At 39.9% G+C, this 17,398-nt stretch overlaps 1 protein-coding gene and 1 long non-coding RNA gene across 2 annotated transcripts; both read left to right on the top strand.

Annotated features, from left to right (window-relative positions):
* Positions 1 to 5,653: 5,653 nt before the first annotated feature.
* atp6ap2 (ATPase H+ transporting accessory protein 2) lies at positions 5,654 to 12,123 on the top strand. The gene is made up of 9 exons (XM_079170908.1): positions 5,654 to 5,763; positions 7,728 to 7,858; positions 8,305 to 8,433; positions 8,544 to 8,639; positions 8,730 to 8,867; positions 9,281 to 9,334; positions 9,427 to 9,576; positions 9,673 to 9,792; positions 11,212 to 12,123. The coding sequence occupies exons 1-9, from the start codon at positions 5,688 to 5,690 to the stop codon at positions 11,404 to 11,406; spliced, it is 1,089 nt and encodes a 362-aa protein (XP_079027034.1). The 5' UTR covers positions 5,654 to 5,687; the 3' UTR covers positions 11,407 to 12,123.
* An 809-nt stretch (positions 12,124 to 12,932) lies between these two features.
* On the top strand, positions 12,933 to 15,179 carry LOC306703596. Its single transcript, XR_013767294.1, has 3 exons — positions 12,933 to 13,067; positions 13,732 to 13,821; positions 14,487 to 15,179. It is a non-coding gene; the product is annotated as an uncharacterized lncRNA (long non-coding RNA).
* Positions 15,180 to 17,398: the final 2,219 nt, after the last annotated feature.

The raw sequence follows: 17,398 nt of genomic DNA, 5'->3' as shown, positions 1-17,398 counted from the left end.
TACACCGACAAGGGACTGTATATGTTGGGATGCGGCAGCCGCGATGAACCCATTCACCTCTATGTGGTCATAGGCTTTGAAGCATCAGTCTACGAGGGGGATTCGGCCAAACTCATGTGCTACATTAGCAGTCAACATGTGGACACTATACGATGGGAAAAGGGCCAAAAGACGCTGCTGGAGCTGAATTTGTCCTCCGGAGGAATCAAATACGCTCCAGGTTTGGATGGGAAACTGTCTCTGTCACCCGATAGGAAACTAGGCGACTACTCGCTCATTTTCAATCAGGTTCTGTCGGAGGATCAAGGTGATTACTTTTGCTCTGCCCACGTAAACGGCGCGCGAGAGCAGTGGGGTGAACCCGCAGCTGCTAAGTTGAGGGTCACAAGGAAAAAACCCGATCCGACGGGTACCCGTCCAACGCGCACTGTAAGTAGACTGCACCGTCAGGAAGTGGGGGAAGAAGTATGGTACAGGTGTTTTACTGAGGTAAAAGTAGTACCACAGTATATAAATACTATATTACAATCATATATAACACTATAAAAGCCCTGCATTCAAATGTCTAATGTATAATAGTATCAACACAAAGCACTGATGCAGAACGGCCAGAATAAAGTAGCCTAGTATATTATTGCATTATAATGCATTCATGTGTACATCACTGGTGGTGTAAAGGTGGAGCAAAGTTAAACAACGTTATATACTGCTGCATATATAAATATATATATATATATATATATATATATTGTCATTTTAGAGCCTAACTAAGAAATCACATCCAAATTTCTCAGTTGAAAGCAAATATTGCAGAACCCGGTGAAATATGAATCTAAATGTGGATGTTTTATCAACGTCTTATATAACAGTCGCTGACAAAACTGTAAGCTAGTACAAAGTCACAGAAAGGGAAATTTCATGCAAATTATACTTAACTACTCTAGGCTACTTGAGTAAATCCAGGCCTAGTAGTAAACATCAGGGTTGGGCTTAAGGTTAAGCACGAACACCACGAACAGTTAGGTTTCAACAACAAAACCAACAAACCATGACCATGACTCCAGAACGCGGTGTCGAACACCCGACTCCTGGATGACAGTCTGGCTTGTTGCACTAGTCCAACCCCCCCCACACCCGTCCTTAGTTGTCTTTATTGGATATTATCTATCCATCACTTGCTCCGACTGTTGCTTCGTCATGTGGATGCATAACGCTCCTAATTGACTTTCCATTGGCATTATTTTCTTGCTGAGAGAAACAAAACAAAACCAGACAATTCGGGTCCCTGGACACAAACTAATGTCTGCATTTCGTGACTATTTCACGAACCTCCATGAGACTGCCATCTTGACAGGTGCAATGTATACCATGCATATACTGTGCCTTATCATAACTTGAACTCAACAATGTATCCATACACACTGTTAGTCTAACTTGAATCTTGTTTCTTTCATCTCTTTTTCCCGCTTGTAGCCGACAAAGACCGTCACTAAAGAGGAACAAATGGGAACATGGGCCATTGTCGTCAGAACAGCAGCTGTGGTGTTTTTCATTGGGGTCCCTCCATCCATTCTCCTTGGCTGGTACTTGAGGTCCTGCTACTCCAGAGCCCCACATGGATCTGGGGGTGGATGATATGCACTGTGTGGTTGTGGAGCTACTATGGTGACCCTCCTTGTTGCCCCCCTCAAGCCAATGAGTGCACTATGCTGTCATCCAAAGTCTAAAGACAACCAAATCTAAAGCATTATAACCTTTACATTTATTATCAAAATGTATTGTGTTTCTAAAGTCATGTGAACGTTTCCTATATATATTTTTAAAGCAATATTTTCAAAGACACTATAGAGCCTCGACAAAATCAGGTGTGATTGTTTTGTTGGTTTTGTATTACAAACTTTACAAATACTTTTTAGCCTTTAATTCATGAAATATATTTCAAAATACATTTTTAGAAGTGATCAAGAGTTCTATTAAAGATGCGCTGCACTGTGTTGGTGTGTTAAATGGTGCAGAGAAAATGATGGGACACTAACAACACACAGATTTGATCCTCCACTTCCTCCTTCCCCTCACAAATGTTGCAACACTGCGTCATCATTGACAAGTCGATTCTGCATTACTTCTTGGGACATGCATGAGCCGGCTGAGGAAGAGGATCCACCACCAACACCTGTTGTAGTCAGCAATACAGTCTGTCCCTCACCTCTACAAGAACATGACTGTTTCATTTAGTAAAGTAAATAAATGGCTTTCCTGTTTGTTGTTGATTTTTATTTTTATTTTTCGGGGGGGGGGGGGGTAGTTGAAGAACATTATTTTTACCCAGGATTAAGTCAAGAACATACCTGTTCACACAGTGTGTCACAGTGGATCTTTCTGTGAGAAAAGCAAAGTTGCTGCCTAAGACACACTAAAATAATTTGCCCTCCCCCAGTCATTGCTTCTAGGTGTTTTCCTACCAGGCCGACTGGGACTGGGCTATAGTGCACTCTGCTGGAGGAACAACGTGATGACATCATTTATCAATTACTCAATCAGCACTTTCCATATTAGATTCTTTTGAATAATTTTAATGTCTGCACAACTTTAACAGCGTATGTGCCGGTATGGATTTATCTGCTCTGTATTTTTGCAGTTTATGGCATGCCATTTTGTGGAAAGATTATTTTATGTAATTTGACAGTATCAGTTTGTAAACTTTGCTATAACTTTTTTTTTTCAGTGAAAGGGGCTTCCAACTGGTCAAACCAGTCTAAGCAATAGATGTAGTGTCTGAATGTAAATGGAAGAATCTAGTAGGACACCATGGTGCACTTTAGAAATGTTCAAATACACAACTTTTAGAATAGGTGATAATATTAGACTAAAGACTAAACCTAGCCTTCTCTATTAAACCTTCTTGAGTGAAACTCAAAAGGAAGATTTCATTAGCTCTGATGTTAATAATCAGGGACAGTCTCTCATTGGAACATGGAAGATGGCTGGTTTTGGCTTACAGTAATATTTTCCCAGAATTCATTGAAAGTGGACAGTAACACACTGTACACAGCTTATAAGATAATAAACTGTTGAGAATACAGTTATATTACTGTGCTAACAACAAATATTTACGGCTTGTATATATCCCAGGAGTAAGTCGGTCACTTTACATCTGGGTAACTCTAACCTTACTCAATGTGTATCACAGCAAATCTAACATCTTGTGGCATGTGTGGCAGAAATCTCATGTGTTTGAGGTGACAGCACTGCAAAAGGGGCTCCTGACATCTATCATTATTGGCCGACTTGAAAGAGGTAAGAGGACACAAGCTGGTGCAGTGAGGGCTATGGTCAGGGACAGATCGGACAGGTGAGCTGGTTTTATGTATGTGAATTGCAGCGATGTGTTTCATTCATTCAACAACAGAAGAGCTTTGTATTTTAATTCTTTCAATGAACACATCAGAACTCATATGTCTTTTTTATTTCTTTTAGTTTCTTATGTTCATTATTCATCCATTGAACTTTGTTGCTGCTCATTGCTGCTTTAACCTCAAATGCTAAAAAGTTAATCAAATGTGTATAACTAATGAATAGGTGAAGGATTGTGGGGTCAGTCGGGACAGGGAGACTGTTAGGAAAATGTCTATTTTAGCAAGTTAGAAAGCAAATATGCGCATGTCATTCACCATGGTCATACTCAGCCACGCCCTCTTCACTTTCAACCGTCTGACTATTCCTCACATTTTATTCACAGTTTTGAAATCTACAGCGTGTTAGTACATCTCTTTTGTTAGTTTTCTTCTACCACACTGTTTTTATGCCGAATAGAAAAAAACCATACCGATGGATATCTTATATTCTGGCCCATCAGTTGATGCTAGTGTTAGCTGGCTGAGTTTTTGTTGGAGGCTAGCAAAGGAGTTCAAAGTGTGTCTGCTCTCACTGGGACAGTTGGGACAGTATTGTTTATAGTTCCTAAAAATCAACTAAAACCAGACTAAAACCAGACAAAGTATTTTCCTAATTGAATAAGACCCACTGTGAAGTGAGTGGGTGTTTACCAAAGTGGCAGCCAGTCAGAAACCCTTTTCCCCCAAATTCCATATTTCAGTTATTTATTATTTATTAAAACAATTTTAGAAATAGTGTGTCAGCTCACACACACACACACACAACACACGATCTGGCTGAGCTTCAAGAAAACTGAGGGGAGCCACACAAGGCAGATATACTCCAAGCTCAATTCACAAGTGCCCTATCTCTGCAGAGTGGGTGCAAAGAGATGCCTGGCAGGCTGCCAAGAGTCAGGCCCGAAATCTAGGGTTGATCCACAAGCTGACAATGGAGCTTTAGAAAGGGACATGGGCAATCCAGCCCCTCTGGCGATAAACGAACCCCTGGAGAACCCTCTGAAGAAAGACAGAAAGCAGACCAAAATCATTATCCGGCTGCGGGACGATCTTAAGATCTATTTTTATGTTGAAAGCATTAGGAATGCTCGTTTTACTTAGCAGCAAAGTTCAGAGAGCTTTATGGAGTGAAGACGAGGGCTTCAGCTGCCGTCTCTAGGCAGAGAGGCGTTGGCTCACGTATCCAGGTAAAGCTTATAGCTTGACAAGAGCCTGTCAGACAGCTAATTGAGAAGCCGGAAAAAGTTCAGCCTGGCAGACCTGAGACCAGTTTCTCAGGTCAAACACTGATGTCAGAAAGTCATATCCTGAGGCAGGAGGTGCAGGAGGGCCACTTTCAAACTCAAGAGCTCCTCTCTGACTAGTGTCCCTCTCTACTGAACAGCAGCATGTCATTTTAGAACATAAGCCTCTATTACAGCTATCATGGTGTTATAAATCCTCTAGGTGAAAAGAATACTGTAAATGAACAGGATTATACTGCATGGTCATTGTTTTATTCTCCTCATTGTCAGTTAAACGTTTCAGAATGGTAGCAAGTATAGCGTGTGTTCATTGAGATTAATTTACTCCAGAGAGAAAGTTTAGCGAATAAACTGATGTATGACATTTATGATGTATGGTCTATAAATATGTATAATAATAATCATTTGTAAACATAAAGTTTTTTTTTAAAGTTGAAATTGTTATATTAACAAAAACATTTCATCAGTGATGAGAAGTGTTGCTGATTAAGTGTTAAGATTCATACCATAAACCGTGAACACTGTAAGTATGAAAACAAGTCACCAATATTTAAAAGAAACATGAATTATATATGCTGGTGTAATTGATGTCCCTTCCATGCTTATCTACACAAGTATTCATGATGTAGCCAACATGATTATGTATTACTCAGATATCAGATATAGTTTTATTACCAAGGAGGTTTGCACATACAAGGATTTTGTCTTGCCTATTTTGTATATATATGATAAATACAGTGCAAAGTCAAAAGACACAATATAAAATAGAACAAATTGCAATAGAAGGTGTACAAAATATATGTAGAATTATTTTAATATTTAATATTTATATTACTATAAAAATATTGAATAAATATTATTGTCTAAAAAAGTTGGAAGTCTACTTGAAACAGAGAAGGCTAGTTCACTCTATTTCACTGTGGTATTGCTACTTTTACTTAAAATTAAAGGACCAACGCTACTTTGTGACAGATATTTTCCCATAGGGCTTTGCGGTATCTTGACGTCAGGTCACCTGATCACTGCTGCACCAGCACCAAGGAGAAAGATGTCGCTGAAAGACTGGAGAAGGATGGAGGCTGTATTATCTGCGGCGTTTGCCCTCTGCTTCCTTGTCGCAGTCGGTAAGAACGATAGATAATTATGATGCGATTTTACATGGACATTGCTTTCCTACATAAACATATCATAAAAGCGTCACGTATCCACAGTGTTTGCGAATGACAACCTAGCTTGGAACATCACTAGCATCGCCGTTTAACGTTAGCTTCCTGATTAACCTTATGCCAGTAACGTAACGTTATACGACGGCCTCGAGTAAATGAATGGAAATGTGTGAAACAGTATTACTGTACTTGTAGTGCTGGATCATTTGATCGGCTTGAGCTTCCAACAAGCGGGTAAAAATGAGCACCATAATATTAGCTCGATGCTAACAGTTAACGCATTTGCAAACTGTAAACGCTAACGGTGCGGATGAGAATGTGTGTTGTTTATTATGTTGGAAAGGCTCACGCATTTTTCGTGGTCATAATTTTTAGGAAAATGTCCATTTATTTGCTCCTTGTTTTTGGTTACTAATCCACACAGACTCCGTGCTGTCATGTGACAGGCTGTAAACTGGCACTTCCTCTTTAACATTCACCATCAGCTCTCTGTCACGAGTTTATGCCTCCATCCACGGCGCTGTGATGTTAGTGGGTTATCTTTACTCTGTCACGTGAAGTCCAGTCAGGCTGTGGAGGAAAAGATGGTGCTGGTGTTTGCTGTGATGATCAACTAACGTGTCAGTGAGAGTTCATTGCGACAATGCACTGACTGAAGGGACATGCTTCTCATTGAAGAGGGCCTCACTGGTACTGCACAACAGCTGATGAGGAAGGGAAGAGGGTCAATGACATGACATGCTTGTGTCCGAGTCCATTATTTTCTTTGAAAACATTTTAATGTGTAAAACTTTATACAATAAAACGTATTTAATTTGAATACATTTCAATATATATATATATATATATATATATATATATATATATATATATATATATATATATATATATATATATATATATTCTTTTATGTTTTGGCATCTCAACCCCCCAAAAATAAACAGATTAAGAAAACTACTAAAATGGTATTTTAATGTTACAGCAGAAAATGGGATAGAGCAATAACAAGAAGCATCAGTATAGAAATAAGATGATAAATAATTAAACTGTAAAAACATTGGAATTGACATTATTGCACGTAGGAAATATTTATTTTGCCCAAGTGAATTGTTAGTGTTTGTATATGTGGTCTACTGGGAGCAGTGATGACTGTTACACACATACTTTACCAGGATCATTATGGTTCAAATTCAACAAATCCCAATAGTTTTAAAGCTATTGACATAATGATAAAAACAAAACTTTCATCCAGCAATTAGTGTGCTGGCACAACTGTTAGCATAGCATAGGAGAGGAGTGTGTCAGTGGGGGTCCTGGGCTTTTTGCTTAGTTTAAACCTCTGATAGTCAGAGTTCTGGCAATATAATAGATATCGACAAAGGTATGGTTCCACAAACTCCTTTCAGTTGTTCATCATCCCCTACATAATACATAGTCAATAGTTCACTCCAGGGTTGAAAATTAGCAGCAACCACCAGCCAAATGCTGGTAAAGTGTGCAGGTGGCTGCTAGATTTGCTTCAGTCACCAGCCAATTAATAAAACACTAGTAATCTATTGAGTGTCTGGTAGATTCTGGAATCCACCAGACTCGGGTGGGCAAAATAGTTTATTTCCATCACTGGTTCTCTGTATAGTGATTTCTGACTGTGATGGCTCGTCATCGTATTGCACCACCGCTGTGAAACGATAATATTCACATCTATCAGTGGCAAAGCACTGCAGGTGGGAACACAAATTATTCATTCCTTTAGTGAGAATATTTGAGGGAACCATATTGCATGAATTTCACACTGAGAAATTGTTGAGTTGAGTTCATAAGCTTGAGAAATGTTTTCCTCTTGGAAGTATTCATACTGCTACTAAATTCCTAATTTGCCACATGTTGTAGAGGGATTGAAAGTCCTCTTGTTTTTCTCGCAGGTGTACATGGAGACAGGTTAACGATTCTGCAATCTCCAGACTTTGTGTCCTTCCAGAAAGGAGACTGGCCCGTCTCCGGAGAGAAGATCCCTGACCTGGTGGCTTTAACCATGGGCTTCTCTGTTCAAGAGGTGACTTTTTATTTATTGAATGCTCCACGCGTTGTCTTTATTTGTGTAGAGTCTATAATGGATGTTTTTTTTTTTTTTTAATTAATCAAATGACAAAATTCCAAAACCCAATAAGAAGTATCACCCAAATCTGCAGCTCCCGTTGGATCTATGGAGCTGTGTAATGTCTTTCAGCTTGTTGGTAGCTGTCTGACCTGCAACATCTTTTACATCACCGCTTTATTATTATTTTCTTCCAGCTAAAAGAGGCTTAATGGTGGACTTATATTTGTCAGGTGGCCCAGAAACACCACTCCAAATGATTGATAATATTTTTTTCGAAAACAGAAATAAGCAACTGTATGCTAAAGTTCATCATATCAACGTTATATATATCAAAAACGTTATATCAAGGTGTGTGAGCGTCTGATTACGCCGGCCTTCACAATGTGTGTTCGTTTGTACAGGATCTGTCGTGGCCAGGCCTTCAGGCTGGCCCGTTGTTCCAGCGCCCCCGCGCCAACGTACTGGTGGTGGTGAGAGGAGTGGATAGCCTGGCCCTGCCTCAGGGTGTGGCCTCCTATCCCTTGGAGAATGTGAGTCAGACCGGACTGTGGAATCGGGATTATGTTTTGTGCAACATTACTAAAGTATGCAATGGAATTAGGCTCAGTCAGTCAGTGGGTCTTGTTCTTCTTCCCTGCAGCCGGTACCCTTCACCTTGGATAGTGTCGCAGAGACGGTACACTCTCTGTTTGCTGAGGACACGCCTGTAGTGCTGCAGCTGGCCCCCAGTGAGGAGGTAATGAAAATATACTGAGACCAAACAAAGCACACTCCCCATTTGTGCCATCACGCTTTTTAAGATCCATCTGTTTGTTGTCTCTCTCAGAGGTTGTATATGCTGGGAAAGGCCAACGCCGTGTTTGAGGACCTACCTGTCACCCTGCAGCAGATCCGTGCCCGTCTGTCCCAGGATGGCTCTGTGCTGGCCTCTCTGCCGCTCAACTCCCTCAGCAGAAATGCAGAGGTCGGTTTTTCAAACGGCAACATCGTGTCCACACAAGGACGCGCTGGCTTAGCCTCACTCCAAACACAACCACCATTCTTTTACATGTGCGTTTTAAAGCCAAACGTGTGACAGCCAGCATGACATGATGGCTGATTTTGACTGAAAGATCATTATCACTCTACCTCCAAAAGAGGGTGTATAAAATGCATATTCTCATGCAGTTGGCTCACGGTATTCTCCGTATGTTGCTGAGATACTTAACATAAAACATAGCACCCTCATACCTTCGTTTCTGGAGAGCTCTGCAAATAACGTGAACAGATTTACCCGATTGAGATTGTTTTTGTCAACTAGAGTCCTTGAAGTGTATCAAGAGGTCCACTGGGAGTCCGTTCTGCCTTTCTTACATTTGAACTGTTTCTGCTCTCCAGGCTGATTTGCTGTTCCTGTCTGAGGTCCAGGTACTGCATGACATCACAGCTCTGGTAAGTCGTCGGGTTTGGCTGAAATCAGGCTGGAAATGAGGATAGTTCTTGCGTTGTGGCTCAGGTGTCTCTGTCATCTCCCCCTCTTGTAGCTGCAGAGACACAGACATTTGGCGAAGGACCACTCACCTGACCTGTACTCTTTGGAGTTGTCTGGTCTGGAGGAGCTCAGCAGGCTCTATGGACAGGACTCCCCCCAGTACCGCGATGCCACTGCCATTCTGGCCTCTGTCCTGCAGAAAGTAAGGAGACGGTCTCAACGGGCCTCATTTACAGAACCTCCTCACTTTTTAGTTTAACGTCTCTACATAATCATTCTTGTGTCTTTTTCACTGTAGTTTGGAGAGGATGTGTATGGTCTCTATGGCAACAGCGCTGTAGTGGAGGTTGTCACAGTCAAGACCTTTGAAGCTCCTTTGACCAGGAAGTCCCGGTCCATCCTGGAATCCAAACAGATTGTAAGTCTTGTTAACTGACTAATGTATATATTCCAAACAGAAGTTTAATGATAAACCCATTCAGGCATTAATGATGATTTGTATAGCATTATAAAATAGTTCGCAGAATATTAGAAACACCTCTCGCAGTGCAATCAATTTCAACATCACCACAAATTACCGCCTGCAGAATGAAGTTGAATCACCACCGCCGTAAAGAAAAGATGAAAAAACCCTGAACATTATAACCGTTGTTCAGACAATGCAGGGCTGTTGTATAAGAATACATTAGTTTTAGTTAGGTGTACCTAATAAACTGGCAACTTAACGTATGTTTGGCACATGTCGGTATTGTTCCATGGTGCGCTTGCTTTTTTTCCTCCCTTGCCTCCGTATGTAATCATAAGTAGTGTCTAATATGATGAGGGCTGCTGTATGACCCTCAGAAGGCCATTGTGTGCCATATTATATGATTCGTGGACAGTAGTTGGTGTGTCATACAGCGTCATATGTGATGGCAGGATGGTTTTGTGGTCTGCAGGCCACGGTTTACAAAGTCCTGGCAGCACGTGGAGATGTGAAACCGTCTCTGCTGCCGTAGCGCCTCCTCAGAAATGTAACTGCACGTCTGGTCTACCACAGGCCTTAGTGATCTTCTCGTTTTCAGTGTCACACACCTAGCAAAGGCATCTTCCTCCGCAAACTGTCTGCTCACCTGGTCGCTGCTCATTATCACGGTGAAAGAACATAAACATCGAGAGACCTTTTTCAGTCATACACTGTCAGCAACCCTCTAACCAAAATATCCACGGCTGCTGTGCTACACTATAATTTAACAGTTTTTAATGCACAATTTCCTTTTTAACGTGTACATATCATCAGCCATTTTGGCATCACGTCATAGCGGTAAAAGCACAGGTGTAAATCTTGGCATATCATTTCGGTGAGCTGGTTTCACGGCCCTGGTATTGCACATGTTGGCTCACTGTCATGGCTGACTGGGGACACTTGAAGGAACTGAGCCATCGTTAACGAAATTCGTTTCACTCGTGCTTTTCCTGCGATGCCAAGTCCTAAGGATCTGCTACACTCCAGTAGTCTCCTGCTCTTAGGGATATGTGATTTATAGTACAATACGGTCCGATCTGATGTTGTGGCGGCGCTATCAACGGGTGAAATGGGACACCGAACTAAAAATCCGAACCTACGCCGGTAGTGTTTATGGTGGGACTTGTCGGTAACCCCTGGTGTGAAGTATAAACCCAGGTCCAGTCCCATGCCTCTCTGTTTTTATGACTTAGCTCTGGAACCAAAGAATACTTTGATCAGTCACTCTAGAAACAAGGGGGAATGGGGGTGAGTCCTAGTAGTCTTGTTAATGGATCTTATTAGATGTTACACTCACATCCTGTTGGATTCTTTTCTCTTTTTTTTTTGCAGAGTAACCCCGGCAGCCCTTACAACCTGGCCTACAAGTATAACTTCCAGTATGCCGTGATCTTCAACATTGTGCTGTGGCTGATGATCGCTCTGGCTCTCGCCGTCATCGTCGTCGCCTACAACCTGTGGAACATGGACCCGGGGTACGACAGCATCATCTACAGGATGACCAACCAGAAGATCAGGATGGACTAAGTCCTGACCGTCAGCACTCCGGTTGTCCCCTTAGATCCCTCTAGTGAATGTTTGTGTTTTGTGTGAGGTCTCGTTTAGTGGAAAAAACTAAGTGTGACAGCTTGATGGGAGGAAGGGGCGTAATAATGAGTCGCCTTTTTGTTTACAACAGTGGCTGGATAACGGGAAAAAAAAAAAATCAACATTACAGGAGTGGTTGTTAATTATTTTTACATAGAGCGGTTTGATACCCTTCTCCACTGATATATACACTGAATTCATTCAGACTTCCTCCCTTCAACCTCAGCTCCCATCATTCCTTAATAAGACTTAAACTCCTCACTAACTACGTTTCATTTGTTTCCCTAGTGATTGCAACTGTATTTTTATTGAAAAGAAATATTGTAATATGAAAGAATGAGTTTGGTTCCTGTGTGAAATTGTTGTGCTTGTCTTGCTGTGTGAAATGTTTTAAGTTAAATGAAATCTATGTGTATATATTGAATATACAAATGCAACTGTACGAGAAACTGCTGTGCTCTTATTGTGAAAAAGATTTGGGCAGTGTTTAGTCCTGGTAGACTGGAGGTTTCCCCCTGCTTCCATTCCAAATGCTAAATACATATTGGATGACATGAACAGTTGATCATTATGTTGTTGGGATTGGACAAGGATATATGAAGCTCTGTAAATCTCAATAAAATGCCTGACAATAAATTATTCCATGGATCGCCCTGATTTAAAGGAGCAGTGTTTCATTTCATTAATTGGAGCATGTGCTTAATTTAGGGAAGAATAAAGGTTGTAATGTTTCAAATTAACTTTAATCTTTTTCCTAACCTTTTTGGCTAGTAAGCCTTTACAAGTGTAGTAAATGTCATGTTTTAGTTTATTTGTCAGCAGTTAAATCAAAGTTTGCCCTTTCTAAAGTTATTTCTAAATAACTGTTTAAATGATCCAATATTTCCCTCTGTTGTTTCTTCTCACCCACTTATCTTCATATGACTCCTCAGATTTCTCTTGTGACCTTTTGGGGGCCCCGACCCCTCGACTGGGAACCATTGGACTAAACTACTAAACTATACAGTTGTAGTTAAAACTAGCTCCACCTCAACCCGCTGCAGTAAAATACATCAGTAGCTGATGTCATGTAGAGGAAATACGTCACGAGGGATAACTTGTGCAGAACAAGTATTTTTACTTTAGGTACTCTTTGCTGATAATACTTCTGTACTTTTACTGGAGTAGCATTTTAGTTGTAGAAAAGTACTTAGGAGTACTTGTTTTACTTAAAGAGTCAGTTCAAAAACACTTCTCCCACCACTGCACTCAGAAAACAAAAAGCTATGAAAGGCTTTTTTTAGATGTATATTAACTTTCAGACATACCTGTAAAATGCAGTGTTTCTAACCAGAATGATTCTGCACAATCCGACTCATTTCGATCTTTCTTTCTATTTATGTCTCGTGACCATGACGTTATGCTATCAGCCAATCAGAGTACAGTTGGGAGCTGTAAGTCCCGCCCCAGGTATTATGCTTTTGTAACACTTCGGGATGGTATATAACCGGAAACATAGAGTGACCGGAAGAAGCACAGAGCAGCGTTTCACTGCGACGGACGAGGTTTTCTCACCGAAAGATTGAAACAGGAAACAACCATGGTCTGACTGATAATAAAAGGTAGGTAGTGTTCTGTGGTAGTTTATCGTTTTTTTTGTACATTAAAACCTGAGTTGACCACGCAGAGGAGAGACTCTGGTGTTCTAAGGGTGAGCGTTGGCCTGTACTATCTGTAGCGTTTCTATCTATCGTCATCATGTAATGCTACTTTATATGCCTACTTCTACACTACTACATTCAGAGGGAAATATTTCAATTACTTTGTATATTTAGATAATGAATATCCAACTAAATATGACCAATAAAGTATGTGTGATATTATCAATTAAATCAGCAGTATATAAAGTAATTCATATTAACTTGCCTACCTATCCCCTTTACCAGCTGCAACATTAAAGTAATTATCATTGTTAATTGTTAGTAATTATAATAAATTTGGCCATTCTGCCTAATGAGTATTTTCTAGTATATGTTGATGCTAATATTCTTGTGCTTTTGCTGAACTCATTTTGAATGCGTGACTTTGTGTATTTCTACATGTGGTATTGCTTATTTTACTTAAGTATATGTGCTGAGTACTTCTTCCACATATGAATAAACAGTAGTACATAAGATAGTTCATTTGAAAAAGGTATTACTACTGATTCTGTCAGACTTATGTACTATTTCTCTACTTATTTAAAGTGTATCTTGTCTGTGTGTATTTTTTTGCTTCACATCCCAGCTAGCATCTACGTGGTCCGGAGGATCCGGGCTTCCATCGCTGCTGGAGAGCAGCTGGAGAAGCCCATCATCACACCATGTAGTGCTATTGGTAAGACAATGACAACAACCACTACTGCGACGTCACAGGAGGAATTACTGCACAATTAAATGTATTCATGAATTCACTCTTTGTTCTTAAGTTGGCTTACCATTATGTCATGAAGCGAAGAAGACTTGATCACTGTCTTTTTGACTGCAATTTTGCTGGATCTTGTGCAATAACATTTATTCTAGTGCCATAATCGCATTCATGTCAGTGCAATAATTACATTTAAACTAGTGCAATAATTACACTTATTCTGGTTCAATAATTACATTTATGCTAGTGCAATGATTACATTTATTCACGTGCAACAATTATACTTATTTGAGTGCAATAATTACATTCATGCTAGTGCATTAAATAGATTTATTCTAGAGTAATAATTACATTCATGCTAGTGCATTATATATTAGTGCAATTATTACACTTATTCTTGTGCAAAATTACATTTTTTTTATTAGTTTGACTTATTATTGTAGCACCTGTGGTGTCGGCTGTGGATGTTTTCTTGCTGAAGTTGTTTGTTAATCACACTGATTAGCAGTAGAGCTTTGTTGTATTCTGTACAATGACAATAAAGGCTTTCTATTTTAAGCCATGAGATTAGGGGTATTAGAGGAGCGTTATTCTGGACATGTCACTGACTCACATGGGTTACTCTTTCTACTCAGCTGAAATGAGAGCAGGGCATGGGTCGAGTGGAAGCTCCCCAGCGGCTGCACTGATCCCAGGACCTGAAGAAGGTGTCGGCGGGGCCGCAGGCTTTGGGACGTCCTCAGAGACAGCTGTGCAGAAATGTGGCACCTGACGTTAAAGACCACGCTGGACACTAGGACACTGGTCACTGCAATGGAAAAATATAATTTTTCATCTTTGTGTATTTGTTTTAATTGACAATAATACTTATCCAGGAACATTCCAAGTACATACAGAATAATTTAGATGCAATGGTCAACATTAAGTTGTCAAAACTAAAATAGTGCAAACAAACCCTTGTGGACTGAAATACAAAGACCATTATTTTACTGCTTTCCAGTGTCCCTGCTGTCCTCAGGGGCCAATGTCCAGCTCTTAATGACACACATTCATGTCTTTTTCACAGCTGACATTTTGACTTACCATCGTTAAAAAATAACGTTAATGAGGACTCTTTGGCTTTTGATGAGCGACACACAATACTACGGGCAACTGAATGTAATGGAGACATCGATGTTATTTAATGTATGTGGTTAGTCAACATGTTCTCTCTGAGAAAGGCCTGTGTTTATGTACTGCAGTGTTTGAAGGCCGGCTCACCAACCTCTCTCCAGGGGCTGAGCATGCCTGATGTTTCTGCTGCTGTATCAATAAATACATAATAATGATGTTTGTACATATTCATACGGCAATTATTATAAGGCTGAGTGTAATGACCAGTAATTTAAATGTTTCTTTCCTGACGTTTTGACTTGTCATAGTAGGAAAGGCTCAGGTATAAAAAGAAACATTAATAATGGCAACAGCAGGGAACACCTGAAAGGGTTCAGCCATCATTCATATTACCAATTACACCTGTGCTATTCCTGCTATAACATGTCATATTATCCCTTGTATAAAAGGTCTTCGTATTTACCATAAAAAGCACAAAAGAAAATGATATAAAGGGGCGGATGCAGATAACAATTTGCACTTTTGTCTGAGATTTAAACTTCATGTATGTGTGCAAAAACAGGTCAGGGTTTCAGACGAACCTATTTAATAACAATAGTCCTTCTTAAGATGGACTTTAGCTGTACAGACCCTCCTGGAATACAATACTGGTTTTGTTTACGGTCAGACAGGCAGGGAAAGTCAAAAGTGGCGAACACATCGTTATGCACAACCTGTAATTATACATTCAACCAATGAATATTTATGTCTTTTGGTATGTTGATTTAATAGCAGGAAGTAGATATCTTACTTAACTCCAAAGCTATCTCTATTCTCTTCCCCCATGATAACATAATTATTGCCAGAACAATATAGCCTGTTCCCATACCGGTCTACAGCCTCACAGCAGTGCTCTGAACTAATTCCTTGCGTCGGCTTGGTGTCATGCTGATGTTTAGTGGCTAATATTAACAAGTTTCACTGTCGCATTCTCTGCTTTATGGTCTGTTTGACTCTAAATGGACCATCATTTACTAGATGAACATCATGCTGTATTGAAGAAGACTTGAAACTAGAGATTTAGACCATAAAGTCATGTTTACAATGTTTACTGAGGTAATAAATCAAGAGAGAAGTAGAGTCATTTTCTCATAGACTTCTATACAATCAGACTTCTTTGTGCAACCAGAGCAGTCGCCCCCTGCTGGGCAGTAGAGAGAAAGCAAGTTTAAGTCATTGGCTTCACTCTTCAGAAACCAAGGTTGCCGCCTGTTTAAAACAGACTACATATATATTTTGTTAAGCTTGTTTGATTCTTCTCAGCTTTTTTTTCTTGTCTTTCCACTTTCCAAAAACATATTCTTCAAAATTAAACATTTAATACCTTTAAGGCAGATTCTGCACTCTAAAATAAAGGCTGATTCTACTGTCATCCAAAACAGTTTGTAGATGAATACAGTCCTTTATTTTATTGATTGAACACCTAATATTGTAACAGGTTTGCAATGCATCTCTAAATTTGTATAATTTCCTGCTTGACAGAATAAATATGAAAAGGCTCCAGGATTTAACAGTGTGATGTCATAGTATAGAGTGATATGTCATAGCGGTGTGATGTCCTAGTCTAGTGTGATGTCTTTGTTTAGTTTGGACCAATCCGTTCTGGGGACTCCAGATTACAATCTGGTTTATTAAAACAAATATTTTAAGGGCTACTTGGGTTCAGAAAGACAGGGAAAAGAAGCAAACAAGTAGAAAACACAGGAAAACAAATATAACAAAATACAGACTGTTTTAAGCTGGTGGTTATGAAAGCAGTTGACTGTCGATAGCTAATCACAACAGGGAGAGCTCACATGTCATCAAGGAAATCAAACGAACTGACTCTGCTGTCAAACTGAGAGATATAGGAGATCACCAGTCCCTGTGCAGACTGCTAATAGAAAGCGGATTGATTGTTGGGCCACTTGGGGACGGCATAAATCAGACTGTATCAACAACACTCACATATTATGAAGTTGATATGGTGTATTGACATGTGTTAGTCCTGTTGTGTGAGCTCTGTCTTGGACTGCATCTGTAGCTCTGTACCCACTGATGTGGGGAGGCTGAGGAGAGCTGCTGCTTCTCCCTGTCTGTCTCAGAGCCCTCCTTCCTCACGTTCTCCCGTCCGAAAAAAAGCTCCCTCTCCTTTTCCTCTCCTTCTCCTCTCCTTCTCTCCTACCCTATTCTCCTCCTGTCCATAATTCTATTTTCTCAATTTTTAGTCACACTTTTGTTACTATTATTTCTATTATAGCTTTCAATTCTATGATATTTGATATGTATTATTTTATTGTATTTATGTTGTATAATTTTAAGCTATTTTATTAGCTTCTATTTCACATTGTTTTACTATTACTGTTATTATAGCTCTTAATTAAAAATTATAATTTGTTTTAAATAATTTGTATTG

This window comes from Pholis gunnellus (assembly GCF_910591455.1).
Source record: "Pholis gunnellus genome assembly, chromosome: 12".
Lineage (NCBI taxonomy): Eukaryota > Metazoa > Chordata > Actinopteri > Perciformes > Pholidae > Pholis > Pholis gunnellus.
The sequence above is the reverse complement of the archived record's forward strand: the minus strand, read 5'-3'. Positions and strand labels throughout refer to the sequence as shown.